The sequence below is a fragment of the Podarcis vaucheri genome (genome assembly GCF_965113315.1).
Source record: "Podarcis vaucheri genome assembly, chromosome: 12".
NCBI classification, from domain to species: Eukaryota; Metazoa; Chordata; class Lepidosauria; order Squamata; family Lacertidae; genus Podarcis; species Podarcis vaucheri.
The window spans coordinates 3,880,932-3,898,765 of NC_138750.1; the positions used below are offsets into that span (position 1 = coordinate 3,880,932).

Below are 17,834 nucleotides of genomic sequence, written 5' to 3' on the forward strand. Positions count from 1 at the left end.
TACAAACTAGAGAAACGCCAGAAGCCCAGCCACCCTCCACAACAACCCATGAAACAAACAGTACATAACATATCAGACAGGATCCTCACCCCAACTGAAACCAAAGTACTCTCCAAAGGTTTCAACTTTGCAGTCGCCCCGAGACGCATCCCCACGGAAAACATCATATGCGGAGTCGAAGCTAGCCTGACCAAAATCGACCCAGATGAAGCCAATAAAATCAGACTTGAAGTCACCAACATCCTCTGCTCCAGCAAACCACCCAGAAGCAATTTACACAAAGAAGAACAGAAAGCACTCACCAACCTGAGGAAAGACAACAACATAATCATTCTCCCAGCAGACAAAGGCAACGCCACTGTTGTGATGAACACATCGGACTACCAAGCAAAACTATCAAATCTACTCCAAGACCCTACCTACCAACCTATAAAAACAGATCCCACCACCTATCTGGAAAAAACCACCAAATCCAAAATAAAAGCCTCTCCTATCAGTGAAGAAATCCAGCTAAGAATCATCCCCAGAGAAAAATCATCCAGATGCCCCAAACTCTACGGTCTCCCCAAGATACACAAAGAAGGAACACCACTCAGACCAATAGTCAGCTCCATAGGCTCACCTCTACAAAATCTCGCTAAATTTCTCGCTAAGCAACTTCAGCCCTATGCAGAATCCATCGCTTCACACGTTACTAACTCCTTCCAGTTCATAGAAACAATAAAGAAACAATACCTACATCCCGATGACCTACTTGTGAGCTTCGATGTTGTATCTCTCTTCACTCAAGTGCCCATTAATGAAGCCTTGACAGCCATTCAAAACAAATACAACCCCCCCAAATACATCCTGGACCTGACCAACCACTGCCTAACCAACACGTACTTCATCCACAATGGACAAAGATACAAACAGATAGAAGGAGCACCTATGGGATCACCCCTCTCACCGGTCATCGCAAATTTGTACATGGAACACTTTGAAACCTATGCTTTAGACAAGTCAGAACACAAACCCAAACTTTGGCTCAGATATGTTGACGACACCTTTGTAATTTGGCCACACGGGAAAGAAAAACTAGATAGCTTCCTCACACATCTCAACAGCCTACACCCCAAAATACAATTCACTATGGAAATAGAAGACAACAACCAACTCCCCTTTCTTGACGTCCTAATCTACAAAAAACCTGATGGCTCCCTAGGACACACTATCTACCGGAAAAAAACACACACCAACCGCTACTTACATGCACAATCACACCACCACCCTGCACAAATAAACTCCGTAGCCAAGACTTTCATCTCCAGAACCAAACGCCTGGCTGACAAAGACCACTTGACAACTGAGTTACAGAATCTCTCAAATGTGTTAATCGCCAATGGATACCAGAAAAACAGGGTTACGAAGCTAATCCAAAAAGAAACACCCCCCAAAAACCAAGACACAGAAGAAAACAATGGCATGGCCCTCCTTCCTTATATCAAGGGCACTACAGACAAAATCAGCAAAATCCTCCATAAATACAATATCAAAACAGCCTTCTGCACCAACCAAAAAATAGCCAATATCCTCAGAAACCCAAAAGACAAAATCCAGCTGGAAAACCAAGGGGTCTATGAAATACCCTGCAAAGTCTGCCCAGCCACGTACATTGGACAAACAAACAGACGAATAAATGCACGTATCGCAGAACACAAGAATGCCGTCAAAAAAGAAGAAAAAACTTCCTCTCTTTTCCAACACATGAAAGAAACAGGACACGAAATTAATTTTGCAGATTCCAAATTGCTCTTTAACATGGAACATCACCACAAGAGAATAATCATGGAAGCCATCGAGATAGAGAAACACCCTCACAACATGAACAAGCGTGACGACACGTCCCGCCTGCCAGACATCTGGAAATTAGCCCTCCCCACAAAAACCGACACCAGAACCAGAGGCACACAGAACGCCGTCACCAATCAACCACACCAGACCCAAACCCAGACCCTCTCCACAGACATATTACAGACTCCATCCAGTAGCCAAACTATAGTGGCACCTCCGGATGCTGCACCCCCCTGCAATCCCTACACAGATCTGGCTGGCACAAGGCACAAAACCACAGCTCGCCCCTATACACGAAGCCAAGCCAGAGCACAACTAAATGCAGCACAGCCATCTTCTCAGAAAAACTCTTCACAAGCTCAAGAGGTCAAGACACGAAAGCTTTAGCAACTAATCTACACTTAATGACCCACCCAGTGGTATTCAGAATATCACTCATGAAATCACCCAAGATATCCCTCAAGTAATTAAGGAACAAAAGAAGAAAAGGCACACTAATCTAGGAACTTCCTCTCTGCCCAGAACGTTGGAGGCTATACACCACACCCCTCAACAGTATTTATAGGAACTCAAACACCAGACTCTGCTCTGTTCCAGTAACAAGAAGCCGAAAGCACCAGCCTGAAGATGACGAGTGAGACCTCGTCGAAACGTCGCACAGACACCCCGACTCTTACACGGGAAGACACCCGAAGACACCAAAACCTGCATTCCTGTACCCGTGAAAATCTACGAAAGCATATATATATATATATATATATATATATATATATATATATGGTTCTAATTAATCATGGGGTAGAGTTGACTAATTCCTCCTTTCTTCCATTTTCCTGTATGGAGTCTCTGGATCTTTACCAGATCTGTCTGTAAGACTGAACTGCCATTACTTCCCCTCCACCTTCTAGGATTGAACACCTTGCAACTGCAACCTCACTACTTATAGGCAAAATTGACTTTACCAGAATGGGTTTATGCTTTCTGCTTATGTGCCAACATAATAAAAGCGTTTGACATCACTGGAAGAGGGAGTCACAGTTTCTGTAATTTCTATTTAGCCCATTTTCAGGATTCATTATGCCACTGGTTTAACAGCAAACAAATTAGGGGGGCTAGTCAGAAGACTAAAGGTAAAGGTAAAGGACCTTTGACAGTTAAGTCCAGTCATGAACGACTCTGGGGGTGCGGTGCTCATCTCGCTTTACTGGCCAAGGAAACCGACATTTGTCCACCGACAGTTTTCTGGGTCATGTGACTAAGCCGCTTGTGGTGCACGGAAATGCCATTTACCTTTCTACCTATTTATCTACTTGCACTTTGATGTGCTTTCGAACTGCTAGGTTGGCAGGAGCAGGAACCGAACAACGGGAACTCACCCCGTTGCAGGGATTCGAACCGCCGACCTTCTGATCGGCAAACCCAAGAGGCTCAGTGGTTTAGACCACAGCGCCACCCGCATCCCAGTCAGGAGACTAGGTGGTGATATATTATTTAAAAGTATTCACTTTTAAAAGTGATAACCTTAAATAGTCAACAACACTATGCTTGCAAAATAGGCAAAATAGGAGAACATTAACTTTCCGTAGAGGATAAGATCAGTGGTTTCCACTCCTATCCTCTTCACATTCTGCTCAATGTGTGAAAAAGGAGGGTCCAACAACAATAACAACACTGCCAGTTCCCCCCCCCAAAAAACCCCCACTTCTGGTTTATAGTTAATTAGAACAAGCCAGCTTCATAAACTATAGCCTGAAGTAGGGATGTAGCATTCTGCTTTGTCACTGATCTGCTGCAGCCTGTTTCCACATAAAGCAGCGATATTATTTTTAAACATACAAAAATTGCATTGAGATACATCTTCTGGCCTTATTTTAAGTAATAATTCATGCATTTTAGCTGTTTTTGTGCAAATAAAATGCATTGCAAAATTCAGAGAAGTGTGATATCTGATTGCTGTGTTATGTTCTATAGAGTTTGCTCCACAAGTGGATGGAACAAAACTATCAGGCACCTTAATTTCAAGATCACTTGCTTCAACTAACCACAGTTAAGATTAAAGCAGTTTGACCAGGTTTCCACAATATGACAAGGTGTGTTGTATCTAAAGTCCCTCTGTTGGTGGACGAAGGAGACCTCCTACGTATTGACCAGCTAAGCTCTGTGAGGTAGTTCAGCGGAATTTCCCCCACAATGCAAAAGGGTTGAGGCTGAGATATCATATATTGCCTTGGCCCCAAGGCCACTGTTATATCAGAGAAGAAGTCAACACTTGATTCAGGAACTTCTTAGCTCATAGCTGAGGCACTATGCTACCTCAGGTCTTTTATTACATATGTTATAGTTTGCATATATTACATATGCAATGTAACTACACTCAACCCAAATCCTGCATCCAGATCACACTTGCTTGGATTATACTAAGCTAAATACCATTACACAAGAAAGCTTCAGGAAAGCAGAAATAAAAGAGCATAGCAGAAGTTAAAAGAACTTACAGTAAGGACAACCATAGACTTCAATCCTCAGGCCAATTTGACCCTCTCCACTCCAGTCCAACGGAAGTATCCGTACATAGCGGGCAATAACTGGATGCTGTAAATCATGCCGAACCACACTGTCAGAATTTAAATTTCCAGGAAATGCCTAGGGGGAAAAACAACACAAAATACTTTTAGTACAAGAGTAATCCAGTGGGAAACTTGATCTCCACAGAAAGCAACCTGCTTGGTTCACTGCCACGCTGTGCAGCTTCTGCCACACTATCCCACCTGGAAGAACGATCCTAGAAGTTGCATTGCACTCTGCACATCCCAGAATGATAAGAAGTTCTAGGACAGCCATTTTCCTAGCATGGAAATCTTGGCCCACCAGGCTTCCTTATTTGGCCCACAAGGCTGCTTCTGGGGCAAGCCACCACACAACACCCCCTACACTTGATGTTATGCAGGGGCTTGGCTAAAAGGGGGGAGGGGTTGGCCAAAGCCCACAGGAGCCGTTTCCAAAGGGCCCGGCAAGCAGCTTGTTATGGGGAGCATTGCACAAAGCAGGAACTGAACAGGACTACACAGGTCCATACACACACACACACACACACACACACACCGTGTCAGCTGGTGCAAAGGGGGCCAATCCTGCTTGGTGGGAGGGGATCCCCTTTGTTTCCTCAGCCCATTCATTGCTGTGAAACAGCTGCTGAAACGAAGTGGGGGAGGGGCTTGCTTTTAGCAGCACTTTGCTAAAGTGATGTCAAATCCCCTGACATCATCTATGACAATAGGTGACTGACAGGTGGGCACTCCCACCCCTTTTCTGAATTTGGATTATGAAGCAGGTTCTGATTGAGACAAATATAATGCATTGTTGAATGTGGGATTTTTTTTGTAATATTGTATCTGGAGTCCAAGTTATATACTTTTGTATACATTTCTTAGCTGGAGAATAACATTGTAAAATTCAGAGAAATGCAAATTTAAAAAATATGTCTGTGCTCCACTTCTGACATTGTTTTGGAAAATTTGAATTAGGAATGTTCACCATTAAATGTGAACTGAATTGAATGCCTCCTGCTCCGAATGCATTTTCATACTAGTTTGCAACACAGATTGATTCAACTGACAGTTTGTCACAATTCTGGAAGTTTCAAAAAGTTCATAATTATCCATTGAGATGTTTTAGCCAGGATACTTAAGTTATATGTTTGGTAGAATCACATAGTGCAACCCTCTTCCAAAATGGGGGTGGAAGAAGTACAGACTCCCTTCATCTAAGAAAAAGAAACCTCCATACACTCAGAAAAATAGCCAAATAAAAGTCTAGTCTTGTCTAGCTTTCTTCAAAATGTGCATTTAAAAAAGAAGAAATTTTAAATGCATAATGCGCATTTTAAAAAGAAATAAAAAATTGGGGAATTTCTGAGGCAGGGCCGCATTCATTATGCATTATGGTCACCCACTTGCAGTCTTCATAAAATCATAAAATGATGGAGACCCCAAGGGCCACCTAGTCCAATCCCCTGCAAAGAAGGGATCTCAACTAAAGCAACCAGGACAGGTGGCCACCCAACCTCGGCTTAAAAACCTTCAAGAAAACAAACTCTGGAACTGAGGGAGTCAGTTCCACTGCCAAACAGCTCTGTCTGAAAGTTCTTCTTGATGTTTAGTCAGAATCTCCTTTCTTGTAGCTTGAAGCCATTGGTTCAAGTGCTACCCTGCAGAGAAGGAGAGAACAAATTGGCTAGGTGTTCCCTTACCACCTTTTCCTGTCTTGGGCTGCAGCTGCCTCCTTACATCATTTATTCTGTTATCACCAGGTGGGGATTCGCTTCCCTTTTGGGTGAAGACCAAGGCAAAGCAGGTGTTGAGCAATTCCGCCTTCTCCCTGTCACCCAATAACATTTCTCCATTTCCATTCAGTGAACCTGCTAGTTGATCGATCTTCCTCTTGCTTCAAGCATAGCCAAAGAAAGCTTAAAAAAATTATTTTTAACCTCTCTTGCAAGCTTGAGTTCATTCTTAGCTGGACCCAGCTAACATTCCCCCTGCAACTGCTGGCTAGGTAAAGGTAAAGGGACCCCTGACCATTAGGTCCAGTCGTGGCCGACTCTGGGGTTGCGGCACTCACCTCGCTTTATTGGCCGCCGAGGGAGCTGGCGTACAGCTTCCGGGTCATGTGGCCAGCATGACGAAGCCGCTTCTGGCAAACCAGAGCAGCGCACAGAAATGCCGTTTACCTTCCCGCCACCTATTTATCTACTTGCACTTTGACGTGCTTTCGAGCTGCTAGGTTGGCAGGCTACCCCTTTGGCATTTCCCCTTTCTTCCATGTCTTATATACGCCCTTCTTACATCTCAGCTCATCTGTAAACTCCTTATGCAGCCACACCCGTTTCCTTAGGTGCCTCCCACTTTTCCTTCTTGTTGGAATTGTCTGCATTGGGGCCTTCAATATCCCACTTTTAAAAAACTCCCATCCATCTTCAGCAGTTATGTTACATACTCGTTCTGAATATGCAGATCAGCTCATAAACTCAGCGAAGGAAACATTTCCTCCATCTCATTCATCCTCCTGACAGTGCTATTATGATTCTGCTAGTTGACTGCATTGTGCTGGACCACACTGGCACTCAGGGAAGCATGTAGCAACTCTCCAATGCATTTATGCTCCCAGAAGTAAAATTAAGAATGTTGCGGCCTTTTATTTTATGCACCTTTTGGCACAATGATACATTTCACTGAGCTCCAAGCAAACAATACCTTCTTGTTAATTCTGCTTTGCTATTTTTTTATTTTATTTTTAGTAATCCACAGGATGGCATCTTTCTTCATAGCCAGCAGTAAATGGCTATAAAACAATTGTACTGTTGTACGATTCCATAAGCTATTCTTCTTCAACACTCTAGTACACTTTTTAGTGGATATTTCAATTTATTTTCCTTACTATAATGAAAATCAGATAAATAATGGATTTGGGGGAAACAGCTGGCAGTCAGAAACACACTGTTTTTGCAATGTTTTCTACAGGACAACATGCAGCTGTAGCCAGAATGAAGGACTGCTTCAGTATATAGGTGGAATTTTAATTGTAATATTAACACGAACTTTTAAAATACTTTAGATAGCCTCTCCTCTCAACGTTGGGTCTGGATTGCTGTATATTTTTCTGAAACATAACCATCCATAGCCACCTAATCAACACTGTGTTCTTTGTTTATTAAATTACACACTAATATTTGGGCCAGGACAAAACAGTAACTTACCAGTCTAAGATGTTACTGAAGTAGCAAAAATGCAAAAAGCACCTAAAGTGGTATTTTCACGTGAGCAGTGTAACAACAGAAGATTTGCAGCTGTCGTGGTCGTGGAAAGGAGAGCGCAATCTCTCATAGCTTTGCTCTTTCAGCATTACCCTGCTTGACCTACACAGCTCAGAAATCCGTATCTTCATGCTAATAGTGTCAGCAAGCCTGTTTTGACTCACACAAAAGTCTTTGTAAATTTAATTTCAAATGCAGCACCTTCTTTCACCTAGAGGATTTTCTAATAATTTAAACAAGTGTGTACCTACTCAGCACCTACAATGACAGCCATCATATAACAATTCTCTCCATCACATGCTGTAAGGGAGAATTGTGGGAGAATTGTGTATTTTGAGGAGACAGTGACAATTATTCCTCCTTGCTTCTCAACACTTCCTAAAGGGTTGCTGTCACGGGCTTTTGGTTTGCTTTATTGTCTTGATACAGGTAGGTAGTTGTGTTGGTCTGCCGTAGTTGAAACAAAATAAAAAAAATCCTTCCAGTAACACCTTAGAGACCAACTAAGTCTGTTATTGGTAGGAGCTTTCGTGTGCAGGCACTCTTCTTCAGATACACACATGCACATGAAAGCTCATACCAATAACAAACTTAGTTGGTCTCTAAGGTGCTACTGGAAGGAATTTTTTATTTGTCTTGATTTACACTTCCAGGTTTCCGCAAGTTGGCAATTGGACGGAGAATCTGACGGCTCTGTCAGATTTGGCTTTGTAGAGCGGACGGGGAAGAGCGCGAGGGCCACACACCTCGCCCAAAAACCCCTAAGAGGAGCATTGGGGTGTCTCAGAGTCCTGCAGACTCATGGACGGCGCCGTGGAACAGAGAGTGGGGCAGGCGAGCCGTAGGCCCTAGGGCAGCTCTACAGAAGCAAAGCCTGTGATCCAGCCATGAGCAGTTACCTTTCCAGACATTGTGCCCATTGGAAGGTGAGGAAAATTTAAGGAATTGATTAAATCAATTACCGTATTTTTTGCACCATAACACTCACTTTTTTCCTCCTAAAAAGTAAGGGGAAATGTCTGTGCGTGTTATGGAGGGAATGCCTACGGGTGGCATGCCTACGGATTTTCCTCCTCTAAAAACTATGTGCCTGTTATGGTCGAGTGCGTGTTATAGAGCGAAAAATACGGTAATTTGGCAAGAAATTGGAAGTGAAAAAAGGAAGTCTGCTCCCATTACTGGTGCAACAGGCATGAAATACCTGCAAGTGAATTGTGGGTGAAATGTACTTTGGAAGACAAGTTAACTAATGAACAAATAGGTTTTAAAAGACTGCACTCAGCTGTTTAAGGCAGCCTCAATGTTTTTAAAAATAATGAACTTGACCTGAACTCTATTTGAACTTGAACATAAAATACGGTGAGATTGAACTTGACTTAAAATGGAGGATAAACCTGAGAAGGATTATAATGTTACTTTTTCCCCCAAATAATTTTTATTAACAGGCCAATCAAATCACATTAATTCCAAATTACACAGCCAAATGTTTAAATTTTTGTTGGGGGTACCCATGCTTCGAGCTCAGAAAGGGATGGGATACTGCCAGGGAGACATCATCCATCAAGACTCCACGTTGCCTCCGGATGTCCATTGATCTTCCGTAGACACGCAGTATCAGCAATTAGCGACATGAGCTCCAGAAATAGCTTGCCACATTCCAGAGCTGATGCACGCTCTATCAGCAGATAATGCACAGCGAAAGATGCACGCAGGAGAGCATTATTTACAAGTTTATTCAGCGTTGGTCAGAACAAAGAAAAAACATGGCTGCCTGCTTCAGTGTTCAGGCACAGAGAGAGAGAAACGAAAGCATAGACACAACAGAAACATCCTGTGAACAGGAAATACGCAGGCTGTGACACACAACAGCCTGTCCCCTTTTTAAGGTGGAACGGAAATATCCTAACACAAACATCTCTCTTGCTGCTGCTTTAATGTACACAGTTCTGTCAAAATAGTATTCACAGTTCTGTTCAATCTTCTCTTTGTTGTTTTCCTCATCTTCTTGTTGTTATCATATATTCCTTTCTTTGTGATCTCTGGTAGTCTCCACAAGCGGGTTGAAAACAAACGTTGTTATATTCTGTGTGGATTTTGCACTCCTCCAAGAGCCATATCAAGATAGACAGATGCCATTTCCACACCTCCGTACAAAACATTCCCACAGTCTGTCCGTTGATTTCCACAGGCCTGCCAGTCTCTCCTCAATTTTCTCAGGGGGTCCTGCCAGGCCCAACTCACAGTCCGGTGTAATAACAAGCCATGGTCCTCCTCCCCCTTGATCATCCTGTGGCCAGGCCTGGCGTAACAAATCTCTTTTTAATTGCGTCACAAAGAACTTTCATTCCTTTCCCGATGTTCCCACAAGCCATGTCTTTGATTAGTAATTTATTTCCACACAGTTCTTAATTATTCTGCTTGTAATCAGTAATTGCAACGATTCTTCTTGGGGGGAGGGTTGTTAGGTACTCACCTAAGATAAAAAAAGAAAAATCCCCCCCTTTCCAGTCCCGCTCCGGCATACCGATCCTTTGATGAATCTTCTTCTTGATTTATTGTTGAGTCCAGCCTGTCACCCCACTTCACAGAGATCACTTTAATTAGCAGTCTTATCTCCCGATCTTCACGTGAAATATGTGCATTTGCTTCTCTCTAACTGTTTATTTTTAGCTCCTGCAGCCAGTACATGTGATCAGAGACAGCGTCTGGGAGAGCCAGACCCCCACAAGGGCTTTGTGCCTAGTGCCCTCACCCCCTTCTTTTGAATCTGGGGGTGATTTATGGCAACCGCAGGCAAGGCAGTGTTCCCCATTTCCTTGGGGCAACAAGGGAGGCTGTATACTCCCATATCAGCCTCTTAATTACCTCGTGTGAGCCGGAGAGATGGTATTGTCGGCCATCTTCCAATGCGCCCCTAGCGGGCCCCCCAGGATTATAATGTTACTTGATGGAAGACTGTTTTAAAATTTCTTTTCTTTGGGAAAAAAGATTGGAACCTATCTCACTTCTGGAAAAGTGTTCTAGAATTTTTCTGACGGTTGCAGACCCCCAATTTAATGGAATTCCAAAAATGTTTCTACTTTATGAAAAGTAGCTGGATAAAAACTAAGACTAAAAGAAGAGGACCGCCTATTGCTAATATTGGACTAAAACAAACTCAAAATTAAAGGTTCAATATAGATTTATTATATTTACAATTTTAAAAGTTATTTTGATGTTCACTGATGTAAAGATCCGAATATGTAATTGTTAAAATTTTGTAATTGTGAGTAACTTGGAGGGGGGGGGTAGGTTGAAAGCACTGGCTCTCTCTATTGAATTTGATGATGTCCTTGGTAAAGTACTTATAAGGTTAAAAATAACACTTTGTGTGGTAGGAAAGGACATTTTGTTTTGAAAAGAGGAAGCTATGAAACAGGGAGAGTATTGACCTCTCAGTTTAAATCAGAAATGGCAGAAGTAAAAATCACAGTGTCAAAACAAACCAGTCAGGCTGTAATGCAATTGCTTTTAGATTATAAAAGAGAACTGTTTGAACAATTTAAGGAAGATGTCAAGAACGCAGCTGTCAAAATTTGGGAAAATACCAATTTAATTTCAGAGGCAGTGGGACAATTAAAAGAGGCAAATGCATGATTAAGACAGGAATGGTAGAGGGACAAGGTTTGAGAAAAATACATGGGAAGGTAACAGTGGTTCAAAATAAAAATAGTACCTCATATGAAATGTTCTGGGAGTCTTTGACAGATAAAAAGGATGCTCTGTGTGAAATGATCTGGGAGGCTTTGACTGTGATAGAGAAGAAACAGAAGGGGAGGGCAATAAAAGGTTGCTATATGTGGTGACAATGCAAAATCATTAAAGAGGCCTGGGAAAAGACATATAGGGATTGGAAAGGAATATGGGAAATGTTGGTTATTTAAAAAAAATTACGATGTGATATTGAGACGTACAGGTTTGGATGGACTTATTGAATGAAAGATATTGTTCCTGTACTCAGGAGGGGATTCCAGGCCAAGACCTGCCAGCAGCTCCTCCAGAAGGAAGAAGCTTTCGCCAGAGAAGAAGAAGAGGGGCAAAACAAACTTTTGAACTATGCAGGATACGTTAGATAACTTAAAACCTAAGAAAGAAAGAACTTTGAATTTTAAAAGGGGGTAAGTGTTCAATGCATATTTTTTGAGCTTTGTGTATTGATTTTTACATTAGTATAATGTTAGCATAATGCATCCTGATCAAATTTGCAGATGACACCAAACTGGGAGGGGTGGCTAACACGCCAGAGGACAGGATCACACTTCAAAATGACCTTGACAAATTAGAGAACTGGGCCAAAACAAACAAGATAAATTGTAACAGGGAGAAATGTAAACTATTGCACTTGGGCAAAAAAAATGAGAGGCACAAATACAAGATGGGTGACACCTGGCTTGAGAGCAGTACATGTGAAAAGGATCTAGGAGTCTTGGTTGACCACAAACTTGACATGAGCCAACAGTGTGACGCGGCAGCTAAAAAAGCCAATGCAATTCTGGGATGCATCAATAGGAGTATAGCATCTAGATCAAGGGAAGTAATAGTGCCACTGTATTCTGCTCTGGTCAGACCTCACCTGGAGTACTGTGTCCACTTCTGGGCACCACAGTTCAAGAAGGACACTGACAAACTGGAACGTGTCCAGAGGAGGGCAACCAAAATGGTCAAAGGCCTGGAAACGATGCCTTATGAGGAACGGCTAAGGGAGCTGGGCATGTTTAGCCTGGAGAAGAGGAGGTTAAGGGGTGATATGATAGCCATGTGGTCTATTCTATCATAGAGTTGGAATAGACCACAAGGGCCATCGAGTCCAACCCCCTGCCAAGCAGGAAACACCATCAGAGCACTCCTGACATATGGTTGTCAAGCCTCTGCTTAAAGACCTCCAAAGTAGGAGACTCCACCACACTCCTTGGCAGCAAATTCCACTGTCAAACAGCTCTTACTGTCAGGAAGTTCTTCCTAATGTTTAGGTGGAATCTTCTTTCTTGTAGTTTGGATCCATTGCTCCGTATCCGCTTCTCTGGAGCAGCAGAAAACAACCTTTCTCCCTGCTCTATGTGACATACTTTTATATATTTGAACATGGCTATCATATCACCCCTTAACCTCCTCTTCTCCAGGCTAAACATGCCCAGCTCCCTTAGCCATTCCTCATAAGGCATCGTTTCCAGGCCTTTGACCATTTTAGTTGCCCTCCTCTGGACACGTTCCTCACACCATCCCAGTAATGACTTATGGGAACAGTGACAGGAATTTAGGTCTCAGGCCACCCAGTCCTTAGCCCCTAGGGGTCTGAAGTATATAAATCTCCCAGGTGGGGTCTGACCCTGGAGCTTTGATGTGGGCCCAGACTGGTGGGGTGCTGGCTGCTCCCCTGCTGTTTCCTGGGGCTCCCAGCAACTGAATGGGGAAGCATCTTATCTTGCTTATCACAGAATCCTAGAATTGTGGAGTTTGAAGGGACCCCCAGAAGTGCTCTACTCCAACCCCCTGCAATGCAAGAATCTCAGCTAAAGCCTCCATGAGACATGGTCATCCAACCTCTCCTTCAAAACCTCCAAGGAAGGAGAGTCCACAACCTCCCGAGGGAGACATCCGTTCCACTGTTGAACAGCTCTTACTGTCAGAAAGTTCTTCCTGATGTTTAGACAGAAGCTCCTTTCATGTAACTTGAAGCCATGGGTTCGAGTCCTGCCCTTCAGAGCAGTCTGCTTAAAGACTGTTTCACTGCTTTGTATTTTGTATTAAGCCTGCTACTGAATAAAAGCACCAGACTTCTCTTCATTGGTGCTGTTATTACTGCTGAATACAAAAGAACACTTGCATTTGGCAAAATACACGCTGGACAACAGCTTGGCGCTTCATGTGAAGCTGTAGCCTCCAATGGCCCCTTATGCTTTGACAGACTCAAATGTTGCCACCTGGACTGGACACTTGGGCCCAGTGGGCAGCTATTTATGCCACAGCTGCAGTCTTCCATCACACCGTAAAGCAGTCCTCCCAGCAAGTTTAGGAGTCTGTCCCTCTTTGTCTGCCCTGGGAGAAGGAAGAGTATTTAAATAATTTTTGTGCCTATCAGCGCCTCTTATGGCACTGCAAAATATCACCACAGCTACAACTGAAAAGGAAAGACCATATTTGATCTGCTATGTGTTTCCCCTCATTGCTCAGCGGTTAGCACAAGTGGCAGATCTTGGCATCCAATAACTGGGAGCAGCACTTGCTTGGAAACATATTCTGAATACTCTGGACTGAGCCTGTGCATGACAGCACATCTCTGAGATTTAATGCAGTTCCAAACTTAATTACCATAGCTCATAACCAAGGAGCTCTGGAAGTATAGCTTACTGAGGCTAGGAGCCACCATCAAACAATCCTGGCCCTCGATATTGTTGGACTCCAACAACTTGCGTCAGTCCCAACCAGAATGGTCAGGTGTCAGGGATGATGGGAGTGGTAGTCCTGCAACAGCAGGAGAGCCAAAGGTTCCCCATTCCTGACACAGCCTTTTTCTGATCTGATCTGTGCCACTTTCACATTTGTTCACTCATGACCCCATTCCACCACGTTTTTGCATTAGTCTCTGGTTTATTTTTCAAAATGCACATGGAAATTCACATTTAAATATATTTTTGAAATATTTTCTGTCAAAATATGTATTATTAAATGCAATTTGAGGTGGGAGGGGTATCCAGTGGGGAACATTTAGGAAGTGCAGAGGCTGATGGGTAACTTGAGTTGTGATTCACACATCAGTCAAGCAAGTCTGTCTCAGGTAAGTCAAATCACTATTCACAAATTCTGAATTCCTTTAACAAAACTGTAATTCCAGAAGACACATTGAAAAAAGTCGCAACTAGCTGACACATGGCTTAAAATTTGTAGGACAGATGTGCCCAAAACAGAAACACTTTAGATCAAAGTGTGAATTTCACAAAAGCATGAAAAGACAACAACTGTTGCTCAGTTCATCCAGTTGCTTCTATCTTTGGGTTAAAGACCCAAAAAACATGTATCCCTTTATCAACAATTGTCAAGGAATCAGAACTAGGCAAATCTGATCTTTCAAAACCTTTATGTTGCAGATGGAACTTTGGTTCAGTTCCTGCTGTGTGGACATTCCCATCCGCACAAGTTTTGCAGTCCAAATCTGATATAGATTAGATATAGATATAATAGGCATTTATGTCATATTCAGTAATTTGGGGAATCAAATACTGATTTAATTATTTTTTATTTTTAGAAACTGCATTTAAAGTCTACACATTTATTTCCAGAACACAAAAACAATAGGGTAAGAATAAAAAGAGAGACCATTACTTCTTGTAAAGACGTCCACAAATGGAGTCCTTTGCTGAGGGTTTCTCAACCCATGAAACACAAACCAAACCAACACTGAACATCAAAAGTAATTCAGTGAACCGTCAGGTTATCAAAGCCTACAATGTGGAAGCCGCAAAGATTGAAATAAGGGATTTCTTCAACTATTCAGTATTTTACTGACCTGACCAGTAAACTTGTTTCTGGGAGGCTTCCAATACTGGTCCATAAAGCTTTGCTCATGACCTGCCAGCAGAAGGGGCAATGCACAGAAGGTTTGCCGGGGTCTGTGTGTGAATTTTATTTTACTCGCGATACCTATCCTTACCTTCTACCACAGAACTCTGGGGTTCTCTTCCCCCTTCCCCTTTTATGATCACAATAAGCTTGTAGATTAGGTTGGTCTGGGAGATGGTGACAGGCTCAAGTGAGCTTCATGGCAGAGGAGCAACGTGAATGGGGAGACCAGTCCCAAACTCAAGCCACAGGGGCCACAGCCACAGCAGCTCTTAGGGTGTAGCTAAATTTGGTGGGCCTAAGGGGGTGACATTTATAGATTTTATTTATAGACTTCATTATAGACTTCTCCCCACACCCTTAATTTAAAAACTAGGATTAGCTTATTTTTTAAAAATCAAAGGATGGTCCCCACAAGTGTTGTTTCCCCTCCACAACTGCATTGCCCAAATGATTTGTTCCCAAATGTACTGATATGCTTACCCAGGAGTACTATATGAACACACATAGCGATTAACTATTAACTAAGGCCAGTGCTTTTTTTCTAGAAAAATAGGTTTTGGCACTCACCATGAAATTGTTACGGTAAGTGTAAGTGCCACACTTTTTAACAACAACAAAAAGAGCTGCCAGTACTGCGTACCCTTGAGTACCCCTGAAGAAGAAAAACAATACTTCAGCATCTGCAGCCTATCAGACTAGTATTTAATAAGTACAATGTACCACCACATTATCGTGCTTCATTTTTAAAATATGTATGAGTATCCAGGTCATAGTATGACTTTTGCAACCTGATCCCATCTACCTTACTCCAAAATGCCACTGAATTCCATGGAACTGGCTTCCAAGTCTCAGGCAGGGGCAGCCAAGATGGTGCCGTGCGGCTTGGCTGCCCCACAAGTCCCATCAGCCCTGGCTGGTGAGAAAGGGAGACTTACAGCTTCTGCAGGGAACCGTGTTTGCCACCCTTGCCTGGCCTACAACTATAATCCTATGCACAATCTAACCTAGGAGTAAGTACCTTAAAACCCAGTGGCACTTGCTTCTGAGTAAGCACGCACAGGAACAGGATGTGCATCTAGCATCCTGTATTTCCCAGGAATTAAGGAAGCCCTTTCAAAATCAATAGAACTTCCTTCCAAGCAAGGTAGTGAACAGAGGAATGGGCAGTGCTTTTCTCTGGGGAGATGCAGGGGTACGCATACCCCTAAACATTTCGTGAATCTTTGTACCTTTGTCCATTTACTGTATTTATTTTCCCTGATTTGAACTATAAAATGGTGATTTTCTTGCGTCGAAATAAGAGTACTCCTAAATATCTTTTAGAAAAAAAGTACTGGGAATGGGCTCCAATTAACCACAACTGAATTTTCTAAAATATGTACATAAATGTGGTATGTGCACACACAAAAACAGAGAGTAGAGGTGTCATAAATTTCCTTGATAATTAAAACACATTTCGTTTTACTCTTCAGTACAACAATATACTTTGAACTCCAGCCTTCATTTAGATAAATGACTTACAGTAATACACATTCAGTGTATAAAGCAAACATCAGGCCCAAAATCCATCATTGCAAGCCTCGAAAAGAATCAATTTGCAGGGCCTGTGAATTATGTGCTGGTGTCATTAAATCTCCTTTACTGACAGTGGTGCATTTGTATACTTAGAAAATCAGATTTAAAAAATTGAACTTTATGCAAATCATCAAACCTCTTGTTTGCCAAAGTTAACAAACACTTCATTAAAATATGTAAAAAGTGTAACTCAAATCAGTATCATAGTTTTAAAAGGGTTAGATGCAACATAAATGTGCAATGAAGTTACTGTGTTTTTTTCAGATGCAAATATCCAAGAAAAGGTAAGCTATTTCCTTAGAGCAGCTGTAGCAGCATTTAGCATCTGCATGCATATCTATCTTGTGACACCACTTTGACTTCTCCTGAAATAACTTTTTCCTATGACTCAGTGGCTGGTGAATGACGTGCTCCTTCTATCCTGAGGATACTCTCCAAAGGGTGCCCTGTGCACAACGTGAAAAAGCTCTTGTGTCAACGTCTAGTGCTATCCAGGACTATCTGGGCATTTGGGCTTTCTTCCAGGGATCATATCCCTTTCTGCTGAACCAAACCCTGTGTTTTGCTGTGTAGCTCATGCCCAAGGTATGATTTGAAGGCAAAACAAGCCTCCGCCTTGTTGCTGCTAAACAGGTGTGTCTGGTCTTTGCCAGGGTGGGAGGATTTTGGACTTTGGAATATTCCACATAAATAGTCTTTTGCATGTCAAAACAGGGGCACAGAATCACAGAATTGTAGAGTTGGAAGGGACTCCAAGGGTCATCTAGTCCAACCTTCTGCAATGCAGGAATCTCAACTAAAGCATCCAGGAGAGATGGCCATCCAACCTCTGCTTAAAAACCTCCAAGGAAGGAGAGTCCACAACCTCCCGAGGGAAACCATTCAACTGTCAAACACCTCTTGCTGTCAGAAAGTTCTTCCTGATGTTGAGTTGGAATCTCCTTTCTTGCAAGTAGGGTCTTCCATCATGGAGGGCACGTGTTGCAGTGAGATCACCAGAAACTGTCTCCCTGTT

At 42.6% G+C, this 17,834-nt stretch overlaps 1 protein-coding gene across 1 annotated transcript in view; it reads right to left on the reverse strand.

Moving 5' to 3' along the window:
* CNTNAP2 (contactin associated protein 2) overlaps nucleotides 1-17,834 on the reverse strand; it is a 1,119,417-nt gene that overhangs the window by 578,828 nt on the left and 522,755 nt on the right. The window contains exon 4 of the mRNA XM_082192749.1: nucleotides 4,329-4,476. Coding sequence (XP_082048875.1) covers nucleotides 4,329-4,476 — 148 coding nt within the window. The remainder of the gene's footprint in view (nucleotides 1-4,328; nucleotides 4,477-17,834) is intronic.